This window comes from Microcaecilia unicolor, chromosome 2 (assembly GCF_901765095.1).
Source record: "Microcaecilia unicolor chromosome 2, aMicUni1.1, whole genome shotgun sequence".
NCBI classification, from domain to species: Eukaryota; Metazoa; Chordata; class Amphibia; order Gymnophiona; family Siphonopidae; genus Microcaecilia; species Microcaecilia unicolor.
In genome coordinates this window covers 235,558,501-235,584,546 of record NC_044032.1, presented here as the reverse complement: position 1 = coordinate 235,584,546, position 26,046 = coordinate 235,558,501, and the positions used below count along the sequence as shown (strand labels likewise).

The following is a 26,046-nucleotide window of genomic DNA, read 5'->3' as shown; positions in this document are numbered from 1 at the left end:
CACAACAGTGTGGTGTCTTAACACCTCAGAAAAGAGTTATTTGAGGTAGGAAACACATGGCTATGTTGTGAAAATCGGCTCATATTGCACATATATGACAGTGCTTACACACAAAAAGCCCTGAGTAATCACATAAAATTATATGAGGCTAGTGGAATCATAATATCAAATATTCACAACAAAAACGTTGACTCCAGTTGTGTTCTTATGCAAGGCTAGTCCACTTTATAAGTAATTAATACACTCAACATTATATAAACCAAATACAAAAAAAAAAAAATTCAGGGTAGGAAAAAGCCTCCCCATCCAATACTCAGCCTGCAGGAGGCAGGACAGCTAAGTGCCATGATCAGCGCTGAACCTGGATATTCAATGCCGGTTCATTTCCGGTGACTGGCATTGAATATCTGGGGGGTTTTGGCTGGCTTAAACTTAACTGGTCAAGTCAAAATTCAGGATACTTGATAAGGAGGGGTCGGAAGTCAGAAGGATACAACTGAGGTGTATCCAAAAGAAGGAAGAACTTATATTACCTAAAATAGGTCCAACTAGAACACCAGGCCTAACTTAAGACCGGAAAGACTGGGGAGAAGATCTAAAAAATAAGCCAGAATCTTACCTCTCCTGCAAAGGAGAGCTGCCTTGTATTACAAATTAGTGTAAGGGACCAATGCTTGCTAACGACACAGAGCAGTATACCATGACTGTATGTTTCTTGCTATATTTCTAGAGGACTCATAGTCTTAGCCATGTGTGCTGGATGTTAGAGAAGATAGGTGTGCTATGTGTAACTGGGTCTGCATGCTTGTAGAAAGCATGTATGTTGAGGGCAGGTACGAGTGCATGACGTGTAAGAGAATAAGTGTAAACAAATGGGAAGGAAGGTCACAACAAGTACATTTTAAACAGCAAGATGCTTGAGTGAAAGACATGCTGAACGTCCATGGATGAGACTTAGATTTCAGTCAAAAACAGGAGAGCAAAGGGCTTGTAAGCACTTTTTGCAGCAGCTATTGCTGAAACAATTTTTCTATAAATTATTTCCTGTAATTGTAGAAATTACAAGACTAAACGCAGACCAAGCAAATTTCAACCCGGTTCAAGTTCAGTGGGGCTTTTTGATTTTCCTGAGATTTGTCAAACTTTCCCAAAATTCACAACCACAGCAGACCCTACAAGGTAGGCAAACTCTTGATGTAAGATTTTCCAGTCTGAGAAATTTACATTAGATTTTATTAAGCTTCTCCCAGGCTCATCACCTTGTTTGGGAGCTTCATTGTTTAAAAAATGTGTGCATCTCTATTTGTTAGCAAAAGATAAGGTATTCCAAAATTGTGTAAGCAGACTTAATATGCAGGCTCTCTGCACTTTGGGGTCCTTTCACCAAGCCATACTAGAAAGTGGCTGGCGCTGCGATTAGCACATGAGCTTGTCGTGTGCTCTGGCCACTTTCTAGAGTGTTTGACGAAGAAGGGCAACCTTCGAAAGCTAATCAAGAAATGTATTAACTTATGTCCAATAAAAAAGGTATCATCTTATTTTCTTTTCCATGTTTTATTTTGTTTGATTTCTATTGATAACCTAGAGTGTTTGAAAAATGGCCCTGATTGTTTTTAGTGGCCGCACACTAATTTCCCCTTTAGCCCATAGCCATTGCCACCAGGAGCCCTTACCGCCACCTGTTTACCGTGTGCTAATCACGTAGCGCATGGTAATGTGCCCACACTACCCAATTAGCGCAGGCATGCGTTCCCTCTGCCCCCAGACATGTCTCCCACAAGGGCCCCTTTCTTTGTACTTATTTTTCACCAAAACCTAAACTGGAAGCTTGACATATTTTCACACAAACATCATGGTATAATTTATGCCAGGGCATCGCTAAACACGGACCCATGGAATCTATGCCTCAAAGGCCATTGTTGTGTGCCGACTCACAAGCCTTTAAGAGGGCAGATTTGATGGGAAGACAGGGTTGCCAACTCTGCACTTTTCCCACCCAATTGGGCGGGTTTTTAAATGTGTCTGCAGGAAATGTTGACCTGTCGCGGGTCACGGGTTTATGGGCTACTTTCCTCATCCTCACACAACCGCATGGTGGAGCCCTGGAAAAGAGAAACAAAACTATTGGACATCCAGCATGAGGCTTAAAATGAGTTTCAAGCCTCATTCTCGATGTCCAATGGGAGAGGTTGAGACAGGTGACATCACGCTGAGCCTGCCTGTGCTGCTCTCACATAGCATATATAGGAAGGCACAGCAAGACAAGAGGAGATGAAAGCGAGCACATGGACCATGTCAGAGGATGGAGGCACAGCAGCCACTCAGAGGTAGCATGCTAGCACAGGTAGGATGCACACACACACACCCATCTCCCACTCCTCAGATAGCCCTTTGGGCAGCTTGGTCTTCTTTTGGGCGTGGGTTGGGCTGGGAAATATTTTCCCATCTAGCAACCTGCAGGAATAGCACAGCATTAAAGGACTAGTGAAGAAGAGAAAAGTGCCCTCATATTTATGGAGGAGGAACCTTTTCCACCACTGCTCTTACATTTCCAAATGAAAATGGTCTTCTTTTCCTACTCATTATAGTAAGTTTCCATCAACACCACTTTAACATGCTTCCATTTCTTTTAATGTCAATATTTTTAAATGTACTATGGCTGTTCACGTTAGAATACTTAATCAAATAACAGGCAGGAAAATCGTACCTTTTAAGCTGCTTGTGGGGAAGAGGTTCCCAAACTCTTGCTGTTTTGGCTTTGATTGTGGTGCAGGCAGCCCTGGAAGCTGAGGGAGGTGGAATACAGGCTTCCCATTTGTAAGGACTTGTCTCCTGGGACTGAGAGCAGGAAGATGGTTGCTGCTATCATTTCCAATGTTCTGTGGAGCCACCCCTCCTCCCAGGGGCATTTTTAAATGCAGATTTCCAGCAGCTGGGCTTGGACTGTTGCTGTTTGAAGATGGGCAAGGTGTTCCAGCATGGACTCTAATTGGTGGGATCTGCTGCCCATTGATCATCCCAGGTCCTTGAGGCGTGCCTGATGTCCGACTGTTCATATTACTGGACCTTCCATTCATTGTGCTTCAGCTGCAATGATCAAAACTTGACTTCCAAATCCACAAAGGCTATGTAGACAATACTATTTGTAGTCCAGATGCTTATCCATAGCACAAGAGTTAAGCCTGTGAAAGAGAAATACATAAGTTACAAAATCTGCAGAGTGGCATAAACTGATTATCCATAGCTTACGGATGTATAGAGGATACATTATTGTAGTTCCAAATCATATTTGACTTTATGGAGTTCAATATGGAGGAAAACAAATATATACTTAGTATGGCTCACTGCAGTGATAAAAGGACTGGAATTGAAGATAAAGTTGAAAGATGAATTTTCAGCAGCAGACATCAGTAGACAGGAGAAAGGCACTGTCCATTGGCAATTATTCTAGGAAGAATTGGACTGCGTTTTTATGAGGCAGTAACAGAATGCATAAAAGGTTTATGATGTTTTTATGGGAGGGAGAGGTCATTAAAAAAATTGATATGGAATGGTGCATTGAAACAGAAGATTTGGAAGATTTTTCGTTACTTGTTTTCTGAGTTCTATACTCACAGAAAAATAAGCTGCAGATTTGTTTCTGGAGCTGTATTAATTCAGCACTTCAGCACAGCCAGAAAGGTCATCAGCCAGCCACGTTGAAACGTACAGCTGTGTAAAAGCTATTACAATGCAGTTTTTTAATACCCCTGGGACAGACAGTATTAATTTCACAATTTTTTTTGGGCAGTCTTTCAGTTTCAGCATTCCACCAGGGCTCTAGCTCCTTCATGACCTACCTCTCAGGGCAGTCTAGCAGGACTAGTGAACCTATAAAGGATTCCTACTACTACTACTTAACACTTCTATAGCGCTACAAGGCATACGCAGCGCTGTACACCATACACATAAAGACAGTCCCTGCTCAAAGAGCTCACAATGTAAATAAGACAGGTAACAGACAGAACAACTACGGGGTAAGGGGATTGAAGAGGAGGGGATAAAAAGTACAGGTAAGTGAGCAGTGGTTAGGACTCAAAAGTGGCATCAAAGAGGTGGGCTTTTAGCTTGGACTTGAAAACGGCCAAAGACGGGGCTAGACGTACATCTCGGGAAGTCTATTCCAGGCATGTGGTGCAGCGAGATAGAAGGAACGGAGTCTGGAATTAGCAGTAGAGGAGAAGGGGACAGACGAGAGATTTGTCAACAGAACGGAGTGCCCAAAGGGGGTGGAGGGAGAGACAAGAGTGGAGAGGTACTGGGGAGCAGCAGAGTGAATACTCTTATAGGTCAGTAAGAGAAGTTCCTGAAGAGGAAAAAACATAACCTGACCTGGTGCAAAGGTCATAAGTGCATAAGGGACCCACAGAGTGACCAGAATTTTTGCACTGGTATTTGTGTGTGTACCACTGTTCACTAACTTGCTGTGAATTTTCATGAAGGGTAGTTTACAAAATCCAATAAATTATTGTTATTGATAAGTTGGTCCAATAAAAAGTATCACAACTCGATGCAGCTTTCAGAACTCTGTGCTCCACAAAAACTAAGTGACCATCTGTGGGAAAGCATAACTCTGACTCTAATTTCTAACTCTTCCTACTTTCTTACACTTCTATATGTTACATCTTTGCTTTACCCTTCACTATCACCTATAATGTTCTATTACGTATGGTGTTGACATTGTAAGTAGTATACCATGCCATACTTTGTATTGCTTTTGAATATTTTTACTGATGTAATTGTCTATTGCTCATGTTTGATCTATTCTTACTGTACACCACCTTCAGTGAATTCCTTCAAAAAGGCAGTAAAGAAATCCTAATAAATAAGTCACCAGAAACAAAAAACTGAAGGGCTCTTTTACAAAGACACGTTAAGCTCTACATGCATTCAGCACACACCAAAATGAGAGTACCACCAGGCTGCCATGTTCCCCTGGCAGTAATTTCAGATTAGCCGTGCGCCCATAATGCCTGGATGATTTATTTATTTATTTCATCCCATGCATGGCATTTCTGGCGGTAATCAGCAGTTGGTGCATGCCGATTTGTCGCCGCACCGAAAGATCAATGGGTGGCGTTAAAGTTTAACGGATAAAGGATCACAGAAAAGAAGTTTTAGGCACGTGCTGGTTTCAGTTTTACCGCATGTACTTTTCCTGTCCCATTAAAAAAGCCCTTTTCTGCAGACGCAGTAAAAACTGGCCCAGCGTGTGCCCCAAACACAGGCCTACACTATCGCAGGCAACTTTTTACCGCGGCTTAGTAAAAGGACCCCTGAGGTTTTAATAAATTCTGTTATAACAAACAATTTGTAAGACAACAGTCCAAACCCCATCTTTTTATGTGAAAAAAAAAACCGGGGTCGATATTTAGCCGGCAGCACTCAGCATTTTGCATTATCCCCAGAAATTCAATATCCGGGCTCCCGCATTGCTACACCATAGCCGGTTAAAACAGCCAACTAATTTTTTGTCTTTTTTTCTTTTTTTTACAAACTTGGCAACTGCACAGAGTAAACAATTACAAAGCTCTGCATGCGTTCTTATAGCAGCAGGAGGTGTCGACCAAAAGGACATTGTCTAATGATATCAGATACAACATCTGCAGAAAGAAACAGCTTAACATTTGCATCCATTCTTGAGTTAGGAGGCACCCAGTATGTATCATACATAGTAGATGACGGCAGAAAAAGACCTGCTCGGTCCATCCAGTCTGCCCAACAAGATAACTCATATGTGCTACTTTTTGTGTATACCTTACCTTGATTTGCATCTGCCTTTTTCATTATTATTATTATTGGTAACATTAATAGTGTTACTACTAATCATGTCTATACCTGGGGCAATGAAAGGTTAAGGAGTCCTTTTACTAAGGTGTGCTGAAAAATGGCTTGCGGTAGTGTAGGCGAGGGCTTTGGGCGCGCACAAATCCATTTTTCAGTGTGCCTGTAAAAAAAGGCCTTTTTAAAATTTTTGTCAAAAATGGACGTGCGGCAAAATCAAAATTGCAGCTCGTCCATTTTGGGTCTGCGACCTTACCGCCAGCCATTGACCTAGAAGTAAAGATGCGGTAATCAGGCGGTAATGACCTACGCGCGTCAAATGCCACTTGGCGTATGTAGTGGACGCATGCCAGAAAATAAAAATTATTTTTCAGACGCGCGTATTGGACGCATGCCAAAAATGAAATTACCGCAAGAGCTACGCGGTAGCTGGGCGGTAACTCCATTTTGGCGCTCATAGACATTTACTCGGTTTAGTAAAAGGGCCCCACAGTGACTTCTCCAATGTCACAAGAAGCTGCAGTTTGACTGGATCAAAGCCCACTACACTATTAGGCCACTCCTCCACTCACACACATAAAAGGTTTTATTTTCACCTAAGATCCTATCATTGGGAACCTGTTTCAGAAAACTCAAGGTGATCATTAACCTATGGTAGAAAATATGCTTTCCCCACCTGTGGTCATTGTGTACCAGGTATTTATAATACATCATTAATTTTTATTTCATATTTTTATTTAAGGTTTCACTATAGCCTCCTAGTTGAACTTAAATGGAACCTTTATTCAGAAACAACTACTCTGTACATTAAAAAAAGATTCCATTTTTGTCATCGTAGGTTAATATCCATCTTTAAATCAGGCTCATCCTGTTTCCTCATCCCATCCATAAGGAAGAAGTTAATGTTTAGAATTAGAGGTTGAAAACATTACATGTGTCTTCATGTGTAGACAGATGACCAAAGTTTGAAGATGTTACTGTTGGCTTAGACAAATTAGATCAATCAAATCTTTGATACATGCTCTGACTTTGAACATCCTGATTCACTCTTTTGTTATTAGTCAGTTACACTACTGCAATGTACTCTATAACGGTCTTACGTAACGAGATATACACTGCTTAGAACTCATACAGAATACCACTATCAAGTTAATCACTGGGCTAAAAAATTTGCTCATGTCTCCCCACTCCTGAAAGCTGCGCACTGGCTACCCTTACCTCATTGCATTATGTACAAAACTATGCTCCTAGTACATAAAGTTCTTATGTCTGGAGAACCCCAGAACCTTTTCTGTCTACTGACTCCATACGCCCTTCGAAGAACATTAAGGTCTTCTACTCAGCACCGTCTTGTGGTTCCTTTATTTTATGGAAATTTTCCATGAGCATAAACGGGCAGCCATTTTTTCAGTACAAGGTCCTGAAAAGTGGAATAAATTGCCACAATACCCCATGAACAAAAATCACTCCAGAATTTTAAAATGGACCTCAAAACTTTCCTCTTTCAAGATGCCCACATTTAAGGCTCTCTTTTCTCAAAAGTGGTTCTGAACAATGTCCCCTTTCCTTTCGTGATTTCCCCTTCTATCCTATCATCCTTATCCTTTTATTCAAGTCTTGTCTCCCCCTTCTCTTCTATTTTATTTTAGTCTGTAAGCCACCTAGATGTAACCCATGATGGGCGGGGTAGTAAACCCCTAATAAACTTGGAAACGTGGACATCAAAAATATGGAATAGAGTGTAGTCACTAAAGGCCCTGTTTACTAAGACGCGCTAGCTTTTTTATCCCGTGCCTAAAATTAGCATGCACTAAATGCTAGAGACACCCATATATTCCTATGGGTGTCTTTAGTGTTTAGCGCACAATGTTTAGCACACGCTAAAAACGCTAGCACTAAGAGCCTTATTCTATAAAGGTTATGCTCCTAAATTTACGCTTCTAAATTTATGAGCATAAATTAAATTTTGCGTGCAAATTGGGCGCATGCCCAAATTTGCATGCATAATTTTGAGCATAGGTATGGCATCTGGGGCAGGGCCGTGCCGATGCGGTAAGCGAGGTAAGCATGGCAGGAGGGCGCCATCCTCTGGGGGGCGCCCCGCCGCACCATGCTTACCTCGCTCTCTTCTCCCCAGATCCTTTTTTTTGTTTTTGTTTAAATTTACCTCTCCGGCGCGCGGCAGCGTAAGTGAGAAGGAGGCGGCGCTCCCCCGGCCGCCCCGACGTGTCTTTCCTTCGCTCGGTTCCGCCTTCTTCTGACGTCATTTCTGACGTCAGAAGAAGGCGGGACACAGCGAAGTCAAGACACGTCGGGGCGGGGGAGCGCCCGCCTCCTTCTCACTAACGCTGCCACGCGCCGGAGAGGTAAATTTAACAAAAAAAAAGGATCCGGGGAGAAGAGCGCGGGTAGTGTAGCGCTCGTTTTCGGGGGGGGGGGGGCGCCGGAGAGGCCAACTGCAGGGGGGCGCCGGAGACCCTAGGCACGGCCCTGATCTGGGGTGTGTTGTATGGCAGAATCTGGGTGCCCGGATGCACTTACAGAATAGGCTCTCTATACACAACACTCGCATGGCTCAAAGGAGGTACCCAGTTATGGAATTGCCCTATTTGGGCTTTATTCTATAAAGGTTTTAGGAGCGCAAATTTAGGAGCATAACCTTTATAGAATATGGCCCTAAATAGGGCAGTTCTATAACTGGGTACCCCCTTTGAGCCATGCCAGTGCTGTGTATAGAGAGCTTATTCTGTAAGTGCATCTGGGCACCCAGATTCTGTCATACAATACACCCCAGATTCTCTACATAAGCTCAAAATTGTGCACGCAAATTTGGGCATGCGCCCAATTTGTATGCAAAATGTAACTGAGTGATGAGCCAATTAGTGCCAATAATTGGGGGCTAACAATCAATTACAGGCATTAATTAACAACAGTTTGGATCTACGCACACATCGTGCTAAGCACTATTCTATAAAGCAGTGGCGTAGCTATGTGGGGCCTGAGGGGGCCTGGGCCCCCGTAGATTTGGCCCTGGCCCCCCTGCTCATGATCCCCTTGAACCCCCCTCCCACCACCAACCATCCCCTGCCGTCGCCGTCCGCCCCGCCGCCGCATCAGATACCTTTTTTGCTGGCGGGGTCCCCGAACCCCGCCAGCCGAAGAGAGTCTTCTTCAGTGCCGGAGTAGCGCCTTCGTTCAATGAAGTTCCTGGTGCGATCAGCTGTTTTCGACAGCCTTACGTCCTGCACCGTGCATGTAGCCCCGTGCAGGGACGTAAGGCGTAAGGACGTAAGGACGTAAGCTGATCGCACCAGGAACCACACCAGCAAAAAAGGTATCTGATGCGGCAGCGGCGGGGCAGGCGGCGACAGCGGGGGAGGGTTGATGGCGGGAGGGGGGTTCAAGGGGGTCATCGGCAGGTCAGCAGGGGTCCAAATGGTGGTGGCGGCTCGGGGGGGCGGCTAAACAGTGTCTCCCCCACCTCGGACTCTGCCCCCCCCCCTCCCGGCAAGGTCTGGCTACGCCCCTGCTATTAAGATTTGCATGCAAATCTTTTAGCGTGCAATAAAATGGGGATGTGGATATGGGAGGAGCATGGATGGGTCAGCTACATTCACTAAAGATGAGTGCACTATTATAGAATGAGGGATCCATGTCTGGTTTACGCATGAAGATTTACACCAGGTTTCAGTTGGTGTAAATCCTCATGCCCAAAGGTAGGTGCAGATTCCGGCACTCTGTGCTATTTTATAAACGGCACCCAACTCAGAGCGACATTTATACAATGGCACTCAGTGCTTTTTTTTTTTTTTTTTGGCACCCACATTTGGGCACCATTTACAGAATTCTGGCCTACTGGCGTAACCCAGCTTTTGTGCACTTACATTTACATGCCTGCAGTTGCACCAGTCATAAACCTGACTTAATTGTGGGCACCTAAATTAAGGTTGCCAACTGGCAGGACAGGGTTGATCCAGTCCTGGATTTACCCCAGTGCATGCTGGGACTTCCAGTTGGCAGTCTTAACCAAAATGCAACAAGGGCATGTGTAAATTGCAATATTCTGTAAGTTGTGTGTGTAAGTGGCAGCACCATCCATGTCCCTCTCATGCTCCATGCATGTGAACGCCCCCTTTTAATTTACACACTAACCCTCCAATCCTGTATAGTGTAACTTAAGTTGCATGTGCATATCCGATAATATTCTGGATTTGCACAAGCAACTTAATTAGTTAACAAGCCAACGACTGCTGATTGCCAATTGACACTAATTGACATTAATTAGAATTTACATGCAGAACAGTCTAAACACATTTTGTTACGTGATGCACGTAAATTCTAAGTTGCATAGCTGAAAAGGGGGCATGACCATGGACGTGGAATGGACGGATCATGGGCATTTCTAAAATCTATGCGCATTGTTATAGAATACACCTGGTCCGCACCTAATTTAGGCATCGGCATTATACCAAGTTTATATTCACATAACTGCCTGTGACTAAATTTAGTTGCATGGACATGTGCTCATCGTGTTCTATAAACTGCATAGAAATTTAGGCGTAATCTATAAAGTGCGCCTAAATTTATACTTTATAGAATACGCCTAGGCGTATTTTTTATGATGATATTTTAGGCATGATATATAGAATCCAGCCCTATGTTACTTACACACACCATTTCAGAATAGCACTTAGGGGGAAATTCTATATATGGCATCAAACGTTAGGTGGTACTTCGGTGTCAAATGTTTGGTGCAAAAAGCGTTCTAATGGATGAAAGGCACCAAAAGAGAGGAGACATGATAGTCCTGTCTGTCCTAACCCCAGTGGCTTACCAAGGGGGGGCGGTGGGTGTGGTCCGCCCCAGGTGCATGCCGCTGGGGGGGGGTGCCGCGCGCCTGTCCGCTATGTTCGTTTCCATGCTCCCTCTGCCCCGGAACAGGTTACTTCCTGTTCCAGGGCAGAGGGAGCATGGAAACGAACGAAGCGGACAGGCGCGCGGCACCACCCCCCCAGCGGCGTGCACCCGGGGGGGTCTTTCGCCGGGGGGTGTCCTTTTGCCGGGGGGGGGGTGGTCGCGCTGCACCCGGGGGGCGGGGCGCATCGGCGATCCGCCCCGGGTGTCAGCTCCCCTAGGAATGCCACTGCCTAACCCTTATCCCTTACTTGTCCTGTCTGTCTCATAATTAGATTGTAAGCTCTATCGAGCAGGGACTGTCTCTCCATGTTCAAGTGTGAAGCGCTGCGTACGTCCGGTAGCGCTATAGAAATGATAAGTAGTAGTAGTAGTAGAAACGTTTAAATATCTCAAGGGCATTTATGTACAGGAAGAGAGTCTTTTTCAAAGGAAGGAGAGCTCTGGAATGAGGGGGCATATGACAAAGTTAAGAGGGAATAGGCTTAGGAATAACCTAAGGAAGTATTATTTCACAGAAAGGGTGGTGGAGGCGTGGAATGGCCTCCCGGTGAAGATGGTGGAGTCGAGGACTGTTCCAGAATTTAAAAAGGCATGGGATAAGCATGTGGGATCGCATAGGAACAGGAAGAATTAAGGGTTACAGAGGATGGGCAGACTGGATGGGTCATATGGCCTTTATCTGCCGTCATGTTTCTATGTTTCTAAAACAGGGCAGAGATGGCAGTTCTATACGAAAAAACATACTTATGTGTCCATTTATAGAATAGCACATAGGGGTTCTATGCAGATCTGCAAAGGGTTCATGTCCATGGGAGGGATATGGACAGGTCAGGACGTTCCCTTAAAATACACACAGTGTTATAGAATTTGGGGGATCCATGCCCAACTTTCATACCAAGATTTACATCTGGTTTCATTTGGTGTAATTCCTTGTGCCCAAGCTGAGCACAAATCCCAGTGCTACATGCTATTCTATAAAAGGCATCAATCCCAGAACTCCTTTTATAAAATACCATTCAGCACCGATGTTTTTGGTGCCAAATGTTTAGTGCCATTTATAGAAATTTCCCCCGACCCCCAGATTCTATAAATGGTGCCTTAAGTCATGCATGCTAATTTGGCTGCATGGCCAAAATGTGCATAGAACTTAATTAACAAAACAATCCGTGCCAATAATTGGTACTTAACCAATTAGTGGCGCTAATTGGCTTTAATTAGAACTTACACGTACAATTTTCTAGGCATATTCTATAACGTGGTGTGTGTAAATTCTAATGTGTACAGCCAAAAAGGGGCATGGCCATGGGCGAGTTGTGGGCATTTCAAAAAATCATGCACACTATTATAGAATACACCCGATCTGCATCTAACTTAGGCATAGGTATTTAGGCCTGGTTTTAGGTGGCCTAAATGGGTGCACCTAAATTTTAGTCGCAAGCACAGCATATGCACATATAATTGTGCTAAGTGTGTAGTTTTTCAGCGCTGATTTTTAAGGCACCATTTATAGAATTTGGTTCTTAGTGTTTTGTTACCACTTACTGTAAGTGCATATGTGTACACTTACTTACCCGCAAAAGTATTTTGTAAATTTACACATACAAGAGGCACGTAAATGCACCTGCCCTTCATGTCTTTTCTTGCTTCATAGATCTTGAAAATATCCTTCATCCAGTCACTACATGGTGTAATTAATCTCATCAGTTTTATCAGTAAAGATATGTCAACTCCAACACCTATACCTACTGTTAGCATTAGCACATCAAAGTAGTTGTTGCTTATTAGCTAAGCTACTTTCTAAAGGGTAAACAAGCAGTAATTAATCATGTGGCATTAATTCAGTTCAAACTATACACATGCAGTGTATTTAGATTCACTAGGAAGATGACAAGCACTTGAAATAGATAGGTGTGGCGAAATGGTGAATTTTCCAGCATGTGAAATATAAGAATATTTCATGAAGTGTATTTCTCCAGTTTGGCCAGCATGTTTTATGTTTAAAGCTGTTACAGAGAAATAACTGTTCCTTCTTTAGTTTAACACAAAGAGGAAGTAACCTGCAGTGATGTGGCCAGCTACTTAAAAAAAAATGTTGTTCTGGGCTCTGATTGGCCCAGGAGCTCAAATTCAGTTTAGAAATACTGGATTTTTCTCTAGTCTCAGTCTGGAAGCAGAGAGAGCAAGACACCTTTACTGAGACCCTGTGAGCAGTTATATTTTATAACTTGTGATCAGCTATATTTCCTGTACTTCCCGGGCACTATACAGATAGTGATAAAATGTTCAGATAGTTTTATAATTGATCCCTATTTAGTTACCTGTTATTTGCCAATTATTTTCCATCTGTTTTTATAGTTCACTGTTCAATATTTCTTATGACAATAAACCTTTTTTAGTTTATTGACTCTGCTTGTCTAGACTGACTAAAAATCCTGGTGGTTTGTGTGTTGGGTCTGTGTGTGCTTTCTAGGAACCATGGGACCACTGGGAGGGTGGCCCCAGTAACTGAGAAATCACTGGGGATAACTTGAGAGCGAGATACTCGCCCAGAGGAGGTTGGGACCCAGTTGGTGGGAGGCGACTGCTAGTGTAAAGTACATGCCCAGGTGCAGGCGCACCTGAGCTCTGCAGAGGATAGACCCTCTAAGTGGCTGCAAGGTTTGACCCAGGTGAGTGGCTAGGCGTTTCATGACAATAATCAAAGGTTATTATCAAAAGAAATTGTTCTTTCCCTCTGTTGCTCTTGCTTACCTCTGAAATGCTATCTGAAATACATTTTCCATCAATTGCATATCTACCAATTATAATTGGCACAGAGAGGTGAGTTTTTAGCCAATAAGCTAATTTTTTCTGCCACAGCTCCCTCCAGCAAAACTGCAAATTATAGCAAGTTTGCCTACAACAGTTATTCACTTTGAAACGTTTCTCTATTAAGAAAGATGATTTGTTCAGAAATGTCACATTTACCTATTTTGATTAGTCTTTACAGAGGTCCTTTCCAGGCAAACTTCTCAGGCTTTGGAAAGTTACTGTTTCAGGGTTCAACTAATTTATCTTTTTTTTGGTTACTCATTCAACTGATCTTTGCTGTGTTTTCTTGCCTATAGTATAGTTCAATCATTTCCCTTAGATAAATGTGACAGCAATTTGGAATGAGCCTGTTAGAAATATGACTCAGGAACCACGTATTCTAGCTGAAGAATCAATCACAGCCCGAGCTTCCAAATCAGCAACACAGCAAGATAAGAATCACACTTCCTACAGACAGGAGGGAAAATGTTAAGATTCATACCTCTGAAGTTTACAAAATAATGGAACAGAAAAATACAACTGCCATAACATAGATCCGTTTCAGCAAAAAAGAGGTTTCTACAGCCACAAAAAGAGATCTGTAGAAATGTATTCACTGCACAGGGACAGACAGCAGTGTTTTCCAAGGAGGACCATCATGAAATATATTTTCACATGAAAAACAGTGGATGCTTGCAATGCTCACTAAGAAAAAAAAGAATGAGATAAATGGAGGATCCCTAAATAGCAAGAGGATGGAAACAAAGCATTAACACCCTAATTCTCTAATCCTACCCCCTGATAGTCAAAGCCATTTAACTGGCCAGATACAACCGCTGACTGGTTAAATAGCATATTTTTTTTTTATTGCATTAGTATCCCACATTCCCCCACCTATTTGCAGGCTCAATGTGGCTTACATAGATTTAATAACATTGTAAACAGTGCCTAACTGCTAATATTCAGCAGGAGATAACTGGTTACCTCCACTGAATATTGCCAGTTAGTGCCTAGCGTGCAAACAGCTATATTGCACGACTTATCTGGTGAGGTGCCGATATTCAGCGCCTAACCGGATAAGTTTAGTGGTCAAATAGTACTGCATAAATAGCTGTCCTATCTTTAACCGCTAAAATGTTAACCGGTTAGCACTGAATATCGACAAAACCGGTTAATTTTTTAGCAGTTAAAAAAATGGATATTCAATGCAGGTCAACAGAAACCCCAATATCCGGGTTTAATACCGGCAACAAACAGCAAAAGAGCTGCCCACAGCCGGCTGAATATCAGGCCCTTAGCCCCTAAATGTAAGCAATATTAGCACACTAACAGGGGCATTTTCGAAAGAGAAGGGCGCCCATCTTTCGACACAAATCGGGAGATGGGCGTCCTTCTCTCAGGGTCGCCCAAATCGGCATAATTGAAAGCCGATTTTGGGCATCCTCAACTGCTTTCTGTCGCGGGGACGACCAAAGTTCCCGGGGGCGTGTCGGCACTGTACCGAAGGCGGGACGGGAGCGTGGTTAAGAGATGGGAGTCCTTGGCCGATAATGGAAAAAAGAAGGGCATCCCTGATGAGCATTTGGCCAACTTTACTTAGTCCCTTTTTTTCACAACCAAGCCTCAAAAAGGTGCCCGAACTGCCCGGATGACCAGCGGAGGGAATCGGGGATGACCTCCCCTTACTCCCCCAGTGGTCACCAACCCCCTCCCACCCCCCAAAAAAAATTTTTTAAACATTTTTTCCAGCCTCTATGCCAGCCTCAAATGTCATACCCAGCTCCATGACAGCAGTATGCAGATCCCTGGAGCAGTTTTAGTGGGTGCAGTGCACTTCAGCTAGGTGGACCCAGGCCCATCCCCCCCTACCTGTTACACTTGTGGTGGTAAATGTAAGCATTCCAAAACCCACCCGAAACCCACTGTACCCACGTGTAGGTGCCCCCCTTCACCCATAAGGGCTATGGTAGTGTTGTACAGTTGTGGGTAGTGGGTTTGGGGGGGGGAGTTGGGGGGCTCAGCACCCAAGGTAAGGGAGTTCTGCACCTGGGAGCAATTTCTGAAGTCCACTACAGTGCCCCCTAGGGTGCCCAGTTGGTGTCCTGGCATGTGAGGGGGACCAGTGCACTATGAATGCTGGCTGCTCCCATGACCAAATGGCTTGGATTTGATCGTTTTTGAGATGGGCGTCCTCGGTTTCCATTATCGGCGAAAACCGAGGTCGCCCATCTCTAAGGTCGACCATCTCAACATTTAGGTCGACCATCTCTTAGGTCGACCTAAATGTTGAGATTTGGGCATCCCTGACCATATTATCGAAACGAAAGATGGATGCCCATCTTGTTTCAATAATATGGGATGCCCCGCCCCTTCGCGGGGACATCCTCAGAGTTGGGCGCCCTTAGAGATGGTCATCCCTGTTTGATTATCCCCCTCCATGGGGTCCTTTAACTAAGGTGCACTAACAATAATTAGAATTTACACGCACAACTCGCTAAGTGTATTCTGTAATGAAGTGCACCTAAATTCTAATGCACGCAGTTCAAAAGAGGCATGGCTATGGGCGGGGAAATAGACATTTTGAGGGCGTTCCACAATTTACCTGCGCAGTTATAGAATATGGCCCAGTGCACGTAAATCTACACACAGGAATTTATGCCACATTTTCACTGGTGTAAACGGAGGCACTGGGATAGTAACTAAGTGTGTTCTATATATCATGCCTAAATCTAGGTGCCGCTTATAAAATACACAGCCAGAAATGTTTACCGCGCTGATTTTTTAGGTGCCTTACACAGAATCTGGCCCATAGCGTGCAACTGCAGGGGGGTGTGAGCAGGGCCGGTCTTAGGGAGAGGAAAACGGTAATGGAATTCAAACATGCGTGGGATAAACATAAAGGAATCCTGCTCAGAAGGAAGGGATCCCCAGAAGCTTAGCCGGTAGTGGAAGGCAGGGCTGGTGGTTGGGAGGCGGGGATAGTGCTGGGCAGACTTATACGGTATGTGCCCTGAAAAAGACAGGTACAAATCAAGGTAAGGTATACACAAAGAATAGCACGTGAGTTTATCTTGTTGGGCAGACTGGGTGGACCGTGCAGGTCTTTTTCTGCCGTCATCTACTATGTTACTATGTTAGACCGAGGTGACCGCATAGGGCCTTGCGCTCAAGGGGGCCCCGCGCAGCGTGCCTGAAGTCGCCCCGCCCACGACCGCCCAAGCTTCAGTCCTCCCGCCCTCTGAATTTTAAAAGTTACCTCATCGTTGACGTTGGGTTACAGCAGCCAGCAGGTAGCCCATTTCGAAGGTGGGACCAGAGCTGAGCAAGGGAAAGGAAGGCTCCCGAAGCGCCGCCCAGCAGCTCACACGCTTTTCACTGCTGCTGCTACCTGCCAGCCGCTGTAACCCGACGTCGATGATGAGGTAACTTTTAAAATTCAGAGGGAGGGGGGCCTTGGAACTGGGTGGGAGCTGGGTGGGGGGCCTTGGAGCTGGGTGGGAGCTGGGAGGGGGCCTTGGAGCTGGTGGGTGGGAGAGAGAGAGAGACAGGCCTTGGAGTGGGGAGGGAGGGTGGCCTTGGAGCTGGTGGGTGGGAGGGAGGGAGGGAGAGATAGAGACCGGCCAGCCGGCCATGGAGCTGGGTGGGAGGGGGGCCTTGGAGCAGGGAGGGGGTCCTTGGAGCTGGTTGGTGGGAGGGAGGGAGAGAGAGAGAGAGAGACCGGCCTTGGAGCTGGGAGGGAGGGAGGGAGCTGAGGAGCCCAGTCCTGGAGCTGGGGAGCCCTGGGGATGGTCCGGGAGCTCGGAGGGAGGGGTGGCCAGCCCTGGAGCTAGGGTGTGGGCGGGGCTAGGATGGGGCCCCATCAGATTGGTCTGCATAGGGCCCCACACTTGCTGGGTGTGAGGCATGGGCGGGTCCCACACTTATGTTCATATTACTATAGAATGCTATAAGTTATGCGCCAGTGGCGTAGCCAAGGGTGGGCTCGGGTGGGCCCAGGCCCACCCACTTTGGGCTCAGGCCCACCCAGTAGCAGCACATCTATGATGTGGCTGGCAGGGATCCCCAAGCCCCACCAGCTGAAAACTCCCAACAACCGTCCCTCCTGCATACCTTGTAAATAGCAGATCTTCACCTGCAGTGAGATGCAACTGATACACACTGCTTGCTTTGGCCCCACAGCCTTCCCTCTGATGTATTCCTGCCTATGCAGAAACAGGAAGGTGCATCAGAGGGAAGGCTTTGTATTAGTTGCTGCTCGCTGCCGGTGAAAATCTGTTATTTAAAAAGGTATATAGGAGAGGGGGGGATGTTTGATAGACCATATGGCATGCAGGCGAGAGAGGGAGAGACCAAATTACTTGTGGGATAAGGCAGAGTTCTGCCCACCCATCTTAGGCCAAGGCCCACCCAAAATTGGGTGTCTGGCTACGCCCCTGTAATGCGCTGAAGTGCAACATTTACAGCTGCCTTTTACATGGCATAAGTGATAACACCTACATGTTGACTAGCAAACAATGCAATCTGGGCACCCAGATTGCCATTATAGAATTCGCACTCAGCACCCTGCAGTTTAATGCCCAAATTTGGGCAACCTTCATAGTATTCCCTCCTGAGTGCTTCAGCTCAAAACAACAGTGAAATAACGTTTGCACTTATAAGAAGACATGTGAACTACGAGGGAAGAAGCATTGGCATTGCCATGAGGGGGGAGGCTTGGGGCCTGGGATCTTCCAATTTAAGCTTGGGGCCCCTCAAACTGCAAGACCCTGAATGACCTGGCAGTGATGCCCAAGCTCTGCCAGCCGAAGAGCGCCACAGACCGAACCTCCCCTGGTGTCAGCCATCGATGCTGGTACTCCTCATGCGTGCTCACTTCACATGCACAAACTGACCTTGCATGAGGAGTGCCAGCATTGGCAGCTGGATAGCACACCGCCAAATTCTTCGCACTAGGAAAGGTTCAGGCTGCAGAGCTCTCCAGTTGGCGGGGCTTGGACATCCCCACCAGCAAAGGAAACATTTTAGTGGGGGGGGGGGGAGAACAGAGAGGAATAGGTGGCCCCCAGTCTACCCCAGCCCCCCTCCCCAAAAAATTGGGGTGCTGGCTACACCCCTGGGTAGAAGTAATGTACCCAAACTAGCAGTTACAACCCTCAAGGAAAGCATGACAGTAACCTTCACAATAAGCAGCATAACCACCTTTTGGGTTGTATCTGCTGTGACTTACTATGTTACTGTCATCTTGGGTCCATTCACATGATGGTTTAAAAATTGAGCGCAGGCTGCAAAAAGTTCAGTTTCCTTCAAGACCAATAGCTTAGTTTATAAAGGAAAAGAAAGACTTCATAAATCCAAAGCTCGAAGCTGTCCTGGAGACCCCAGTGCTCAAGTTTTCAGGATATCCATAATGACTATCAGGGCCAGCCCAACCATTAGGCACAACTAAGGAATTGCCTAGGGCAGCAGGTTCTTGGAGGCATCAACGAACAACTGCAGTCAAAGCAAAACAATAGCTCTGAGCCACACAAACTAAGGAGCGATCAATGTATTCCTTTACCTGCAGAAAGGTGAGCAATTTTCAAATAACCTATTTACCTAAGTAAATAACTTTTGGAAATTAGCCCTTATTTGTGTGTGTGTGTGTGTGTGTGTGTGTGTGTGTGTGTGTGTGTGTGTGTGTGTGTGTGTGATATACACACATATACACAACAAAGTCTAATATTTGCAAGCAAGATGTGGTGGGGAGGGGAATTAGGGGCCTGAAAGTTTATTAAGAGAGGAGTGTAAGGCTGAAGATTTGCCAAGGACACCCAATACCCTTGATCCAGCCCTGACAACTTTGCATATTTGCATGCACTGTCTGTGGCATATTCACATGGATATTTTGAAAATTGTACTGGGTGTGGTGTCCCCCCCGGATAGGTGGAAAACCCAGGTCTAAAATGAATGGAGTATTCTTAAAAGTTTCTCTTAATTCATATTTTTGCATTAGACCAATTGAGGCAGGTGGCTCAGAAACCACTGAACATATTTTCTGTCAGTTTTATCTGTATTTATGCTCAGTGACATCACATACACCAAAGCCAGATTTTTTTTTTTTTAACTTTAGCCAGCCTAAAGGAGCCTGGGTTTAATTCCCAGGTCAGGGACATGGTTTCTTCTCCCTGTCAATCGAGACCAGATATACTATAGAAGCAGCATTCACAAACTGTGTGAGGGGAGGGGCTTATGTGACATCCAGTGGTCACTCTTCATGATTCTGAAAGGAATTCTAGTGTTTGGCCCCAGCTAAAAGCTATTTCTGCAAAGACTGGGCTGGAGAAGTTGGGACGGGATATATGAGGGGAAGCTACTGGTAGTTGTAAAGGAAAGGTGAAAAGGGAAATGGGACTTGATATACTGCCTTTCTGAGGTTTTTTGCAACTACATTTAAAGCAGTTTGTGTATATTCAGGTACTTATTTTGTACCAGGGGCAATGGAGGGTTAAGTGACTTGCCCAGAGTCACAAGAAGCTGCAGTGGGAATTGAACTCAGTTCACCAGGACCAAAGTCCACTGCACTAACCACTAGGCTACTCCTCAGTTTATGTCCAAGAGTATCACAAGCCAGAATCACACCCTGTGTACCATGTCCCCTAGCTCTTCCCCTGCCCAGCCCACTGCACCATGGCCATAAGGGAAATAGTGGACACAGAGTGATTTCTCTGCACCTCTGTCTCCCTTGCATCCTGTGCAAACGCACTGCCCACACAGCCCTCAGGAAGGCCCTGCCTATATCACCAGATCCCAGTTCCAATTCCACTTCAGGAAGATGCCCAAGAAAGTAGGAGGAAACTGCAGCTCTCTCCCCTCCTCCCCACTAAAGAGATGTGTAAATTCAGAGAGCGCTCTGCTGAAATTTAACAAATATATATACTAGTGTTGCCATCAACATGCTACCCAGGAAGTCAAAGTTAGAGATAAACCTGGAACTATATGCTTGAATTAATATGGATCATAATATATCTACTTCACAACCAATATTTTCTATTATGTTAATGATCACTGTTAAAATCAAGATAAGCCACTAGATTTTATATATAATACTCAAAATTGTGCACACAATTTAGTTGAGTAACGAGCTGATAACTTGCAATATTTGGGTGCTAACAACCAATTATTGCAGTTAATTGGCTCCAATTAGGTGGGTGTATCTTGCTAAGTGCTATTCTATAAAGATGCGCGTGCAAATCTTTTAGCGTGCAACTGAAAATGGGGCATAGCCATGGGAGGGGCACGGACAGGTCAGAGGCACTCACTAAAGATGTGCACAGTATTCTAGAATTCAGAGGATCTGCACCTAATTTACGTGCAAGGATTTACACTAGAGTTCAGCTAGCATAAATCTTCACGCTCAAAGCTGAATAGCGCTCAGCACACATTTAATTCACTAAGGGATCCTTTTACTAAGGTGTGCTGAAAAATGACTTGCGGTAGTGTAGATGCGTGTTTTGGTCGCGCACAGAATCATTTTTCAGTGCACCTGCAAAAAATGCCTTCTTAAATTTTTGCCGAAAATGGACGTGCGGCAAAATGAAAATTGCCACGCGTCCACTTTGGCTCTGAGACCTTACCACCAGCCATTGATCTAGCAGTAAAGTCTCAAACGGTAACCGGGCGGTAATGACCTACGTGCATCAAATGCCTCTTGGCACACACCCAATATGTGCATCCAAAAATAAAAATTATTTTTCAGAGGTGTGTATCGGATGTGTACCAAAAATGAAATTACCGCAAGAGCCATGCGGTAACCGGGTGATAACTCCATTTTAGAGCACATTGGACGCACGTAGACGCTTACGCGGCTTAGTGAAAGGGCCCCTGAATCTAGTCCCAAGATGTAAAGAACCAGTCACTGGAACAAAATCAGGGCTCAGACTGAAACTTTAGATTCTGATAGCTCCAGCTTCCTTCTGCACTCAATCATCTCACACACTCCCACAGCCAGTGTCTCTTCCAGCTCCAACCTTCCTCCTACCATCACCACAGACTCATTGTGTTCACTGAGCACCTCCACCCCCAGGGGAGGAAGGCACATGGTCCACAACCTCATCTCACTACTTTGACACTGCCCCTGAGGGAGAGGTGCCCATGGATCAGGGGCCTGAGGAAGAGGATGCTGCCTCTCTCACTGCTGAAACATGAACAGCAGGATCAGCCTGAAGGTAATTCCTACCCCTCCTTTCTCCAGAAGTTATCCAATGTTTTGTAGCTGTCTTCTACACAGAGACCCAGACACAGGCAAAATGTCCAGTCCATCTTGCAATCCTGTGCTTCCACTAAGGAACTTCTTGCTCTCCCTGGCCATCAACTGTTCCAAGACCTATAGCTGTCCATCTGGTAATTGTCTGTTTTGGAAGCTGCAACCTCCCAACGTCTCAAGCTCAGGTATAAAGTGCATCTTGCCCCTGGTCATTCCCGTATGCAGTTACCACATCAATCTGTGATATCGCAAATAGCCATAAAATAGCAAAATTTACAAAATCTGGACTGTTACACTGAAGCCACTAATGAAGGGGAATATGAAAAAGGTAAATTTGGAAATGTGTAACAACACCAGCTTGGTGTAATCATTAATACTGAGAGTACTACTGCTACTACCAAGGTTATTAGCCCTGACAAAAATGCAACCACTTTGCAAATCATTACAGATGATTTTTTTTTTTTTGCAGCAGGATAAGGCTTTTAAAAGAAAAAAAAAAGGTGAACATTAACCTATGATGTAATCTTTTTCTGCCTAGTGGCCGATGAAGAAAGAAAAATATGGGACACAAGGTTAATTTTGTTTCCTTTTGTTCATGTTTTAGAGTTGAATAAGGGCACCTGACTGAAGTGCTTACTTAACATGCACACTATGCAAGCTGGACCTTTTATTTTTATTATTTTGAAATTTCAAATTATAATCTGAAATTAAAGGAAAAGGGACCCCTCAATAATCACTGAAAGGCATCCATCAAAGAAGCCAGAAAACAGGTAATCAGAAGGGGGAAAAAAAACCTATGTGTTATGTCAGTACTCCTTCATGGAGGCTCAGATGCTGAGCATGTGCTATAAATCACACCCACAGAAAAATAAAACTACTTAAGTACCTATGATATAACTAACAGTGGCACATAAAATACTCGCAAGAAAATCATCACGGGTAAAGGTTACCTGCAACAGTCTTTGAGAATGTGTGCTGATACAAAGCAGTATAATTTACTATTATGTACAGCCCTTCTTGGCTTAAGAAATAACAACTATATCATGAGAGAAACTCATTTTCTAATACTCAAGGTGTGAATGAAGGGCAGCTGAAGTCCTGCAGTATCTCTTAGCTTCCCATGTGATCCTTAACAACTTCAACACACATTTGGCTATATTAAAAAAAAGTTTTTCGGACTTCTGCTTGTCATTAAAAGAAATGAGTGCTATTTTGTAGGAAAGAAAGGAAAAGGGCATTTTACAACTCAAACTAAGCTAGACTCCTTTGCCATTTACAGCTGTTGCTTTTCAGTGTTTCCCTACATTTCAAGGGGGAGCAGGTTCAGGGATTGTCCCCACCCCTATGTCTAGTGGGGTGTTGATACGCTCTGTGTGCCCACATCAGCTACCCCCACCTCACTGACTCTCACACTGAGATTCATCCCTTACTACCTGGAGGGCAACATGTCCAGGGTTATTGCACCTTGAGACTCCCTCCATCCTCCTACCTATCTGCAGGGCTCAGAAGAGGAAGTAAAGACTACCTCTAAAAGTTTCCAGTAGACAGTGGCGACCCCATTGCGGGTCCAGGGCCAGCCTGTCACTCCAATCAACCTTTCATTCAATATTTCACCGACAAGGAACTGATGGTTGGATTTGTTCACTGCCTTTTCTCTGATCCTGAAAACTAATAATTACCCTGCTCAGAGTCTGTTCAAACAAAGTATTTCTCTTTTGAAGTACTAAACCTGATAGCATATTAGCTTGGGTGGGACAACAGGAAGTCTAACCAGTGTATGAACCAAATATGAGATTTTGTCAGCAAAGAAATTGAAGAACGTTATATATGTAACCAATAAAACTGAAATTTCAATGATCACAGACTAAACAAGCAACTTCCCTGGCCCACTTCCCTGCACAGACGCCTGCTCACGTACAGCCTATGATGAAAGGCTGTCAATATTTTTAGTACTATATAATCGGAAATGCCAATCAAACAAACAGGTGTCAAAGCCGGACAAACTGAGAAGCAAGATTTACCGGGCATGCTCCTTTTCAACGATTGTAAGCAGGGCTAGCTTGAACAGAAAAAACCTGGATTGAAAAGTCAGCCAGCCAGGCTCCCAGAGAAGAAGGCAACCGAATACTTCCTCAGTTTCAACTGGTGGTGGTTAAAAATTACCTCTTTATAACTGGCAGTCTTGCAAGGGCACTTGTGTTTCGACTGTGACCAAAAAAAAAAAAAATGAACGAGCAGGAGGGCAGTCCAGGATCAAAAGTGCATTTTACACTGGATGCTGCTGGAGAGAATATATTCCTCTAAAAAAGGTCTGGATGAAATTTTTTATACTTCTCACAAGCATCCCCGTGTCTTGCAAGTGGAGATCATGCACAATCTGTCTTAATTCGCTGCCAGACGAAAACGACCCAGGAGCTAAAATAGTTTTGTACACTCACACCGCAGAAGGTAGCTAAAAGCCTCCTCTTAATCATCCACATGACAAATCAGAGGACCAAATAACATGGCTTCAAAGTTTCCAGACATTATACTTACTTGTCCACGTTTAGGCAGACTGTCAGTTAAGTGAGTAAGTTTGAAGTAACTTCCCCCACAAGGTTTTTTACACATGTGAGAGCAGTGAAAGAAGCAGACTCATGCTTTCCAAACCACCCTGGACAATTTTCAAAACACACACACACAACAAAACACGAATTCCGTTTATAGCACTACAAACAGGGACAAAAACAATCTCCTCAGAAGGGAATGAAACATCTGACAAATATTTTGTTTAGAGCTGGCAATGGTCAAGCATTACATTTTCTTTGGCTGGCTGGCACAGATTCCGATGCCCTGGATCAAATTTGCACTTTCCCAAGGGTTGTTTTTTTTTTTTTTTCTTAATTAGAGTCTAATTGGTTTCACTATACCTCACTGGGACAGATCTCTGTCTGTTGTAACAAACTCTTTGGCACTTTTAAGATTCAGCAAACACCTTCGTTTCTGTACAGTTCTGCAACATCTCCTGATACTTCAGGTTTTCCTAATTCATATGTTATGTAATGGCTTTACTACGTTCCCAGTTGCGATTTGTGTATGCAGAGCTAACTTTCCCCTCTCGTGTCTTTTCATCTGTGATTGCTAAAAGCACTTCTTTTTTTTTTTTTCTTTGCCCCAGTAAAAAAAGGTTCCTATAGCATCCACTTACCAGGTAACCAGGATTTCCACAACAAAGCCCAGCGTGCTTTTGTCCTTTCCCAGCCAAATGCTGCTTGGCTCTAGAATGACAAGTGGCCAAGGAGGGACTGTTGTACAATAATTAGCAACTTTTGTTCACGGCACTTCAGCCCATGAAACTCAGCCAGTCTGAGACTTCAAATGGGGAAAGAAAGAACGTTTGGGGATCACTCGCCTTGTTTTTTTTCCAAAACCAGTTTATCAAATGTCAGTGTCCCTCTTCTCAGTGCCTCGTCTGTAATAGTTGTCCATGATGAGGGGGGAGTTGGAACTGCATAATTTGACTGGCGAGGAGGAGGTTACCCCTGGTAAGTTGCCGCTCTGCCTAGTGGGTTGGAGCTGGGTGTTGGGGAGACGGGCTGCATCCTGTCCTCCGTGGTGTTTGGGGTTGGGGGGGTGCAGGGGTCTGTCTGTCTGTCTGTCTGTCCTGAGCAGGGACTGTGAACCAGCACAGTAGCAGCTGCTTGTACTCCTGGCTTGTGCTCTCTGTTTGTGTATGTGTGAATGAGAGGAGAAGAGGAGAGCAGTGGGAGGGAGGGAGGGAGGGAATTCAGTGGTTGGCGGTGACCAGACAGTGCAGGGGGGAGGGGACAGCAGGGGCAGCCGAGTTGCTCAGTGCTAGAGAGTGGAGGATAGGCGGGCTCGATGACAGCAGCAGCCCAGCCAGGCTCTGCCTTGTGAGTCGGGAGAGGGACTGCCAATACTGCCTCTGAGAGATTCCTCTTAGTCACCTACCCTTGCTCTTTGGTCCTGATGCCTATATTTTAGTTCCACAGTTCAATGCCCCTAACCCAGCCATGCACTTTGCAATTTTACATTTCTGTCTGAGGAGATGTAATCCTATATAATAATTCTCACCACCAACGTTCTAATGTGGGACTGCCTGTGTCTGTGGCTCCTGGAGTTGCTGAGCTAGGCTCCTGTAGCCAGGATAACGTCACTCACAGCTGATTCCCAGGCAAGAGGAGGAGTAAGCTGTTTCCCTACTCCTCCCCCTGCCTGGGAATCAGCTGTCAGTGCGCTGCTCCCTGCCACTTCAGAGCAAGTGGCAGGGAGCG

At 44.9% G+C, this 26,046-nt stretch overlaps 1 protein-coding gene across 5 annotated transcripts in view; it reads right to left on the bottom strand.

The window, feature by feature from the left end:
* The window catches only part of GLIS3 (GLIS family zinc finger 3), a 680,540-nt gene extending 655,094 nt beyond the window's left edge, over positions 1 to 25,446 (bottom strand). For 3 of the 5 annotated variants that reach the window (XM_030193810.1, XM_030193813.1, XM_030193814.1), the window contains exons 1-2: positions 24,960 to 25,446; positions 2,708 to 3,182 (exon numbers count right to left, since the gene is read on the bottom strand). In XM_030193810.1, the coding sequence (XP_030049670.1) occupies positions 2,708 to 3,077 (370 nt within the window). In that variant the 5' untranslated portion in view covers positions 3,078 to 3,182; positions 24,960 to 25,446. Of the gene's footprint in view, positions 1 to 2,707; positions 3,183 to 23,793; positions 23,862 to 24,826; positions 24,891 to 24,959 lie in introns of those variants that run through there. The other 2 variants (XM_030193811.1, XM_030193812.1) reach the window with 2 other exon arrangements.
* Between the last annotated feature and the right edge of the window lie 600 nt (positions 25,447 to 26,046).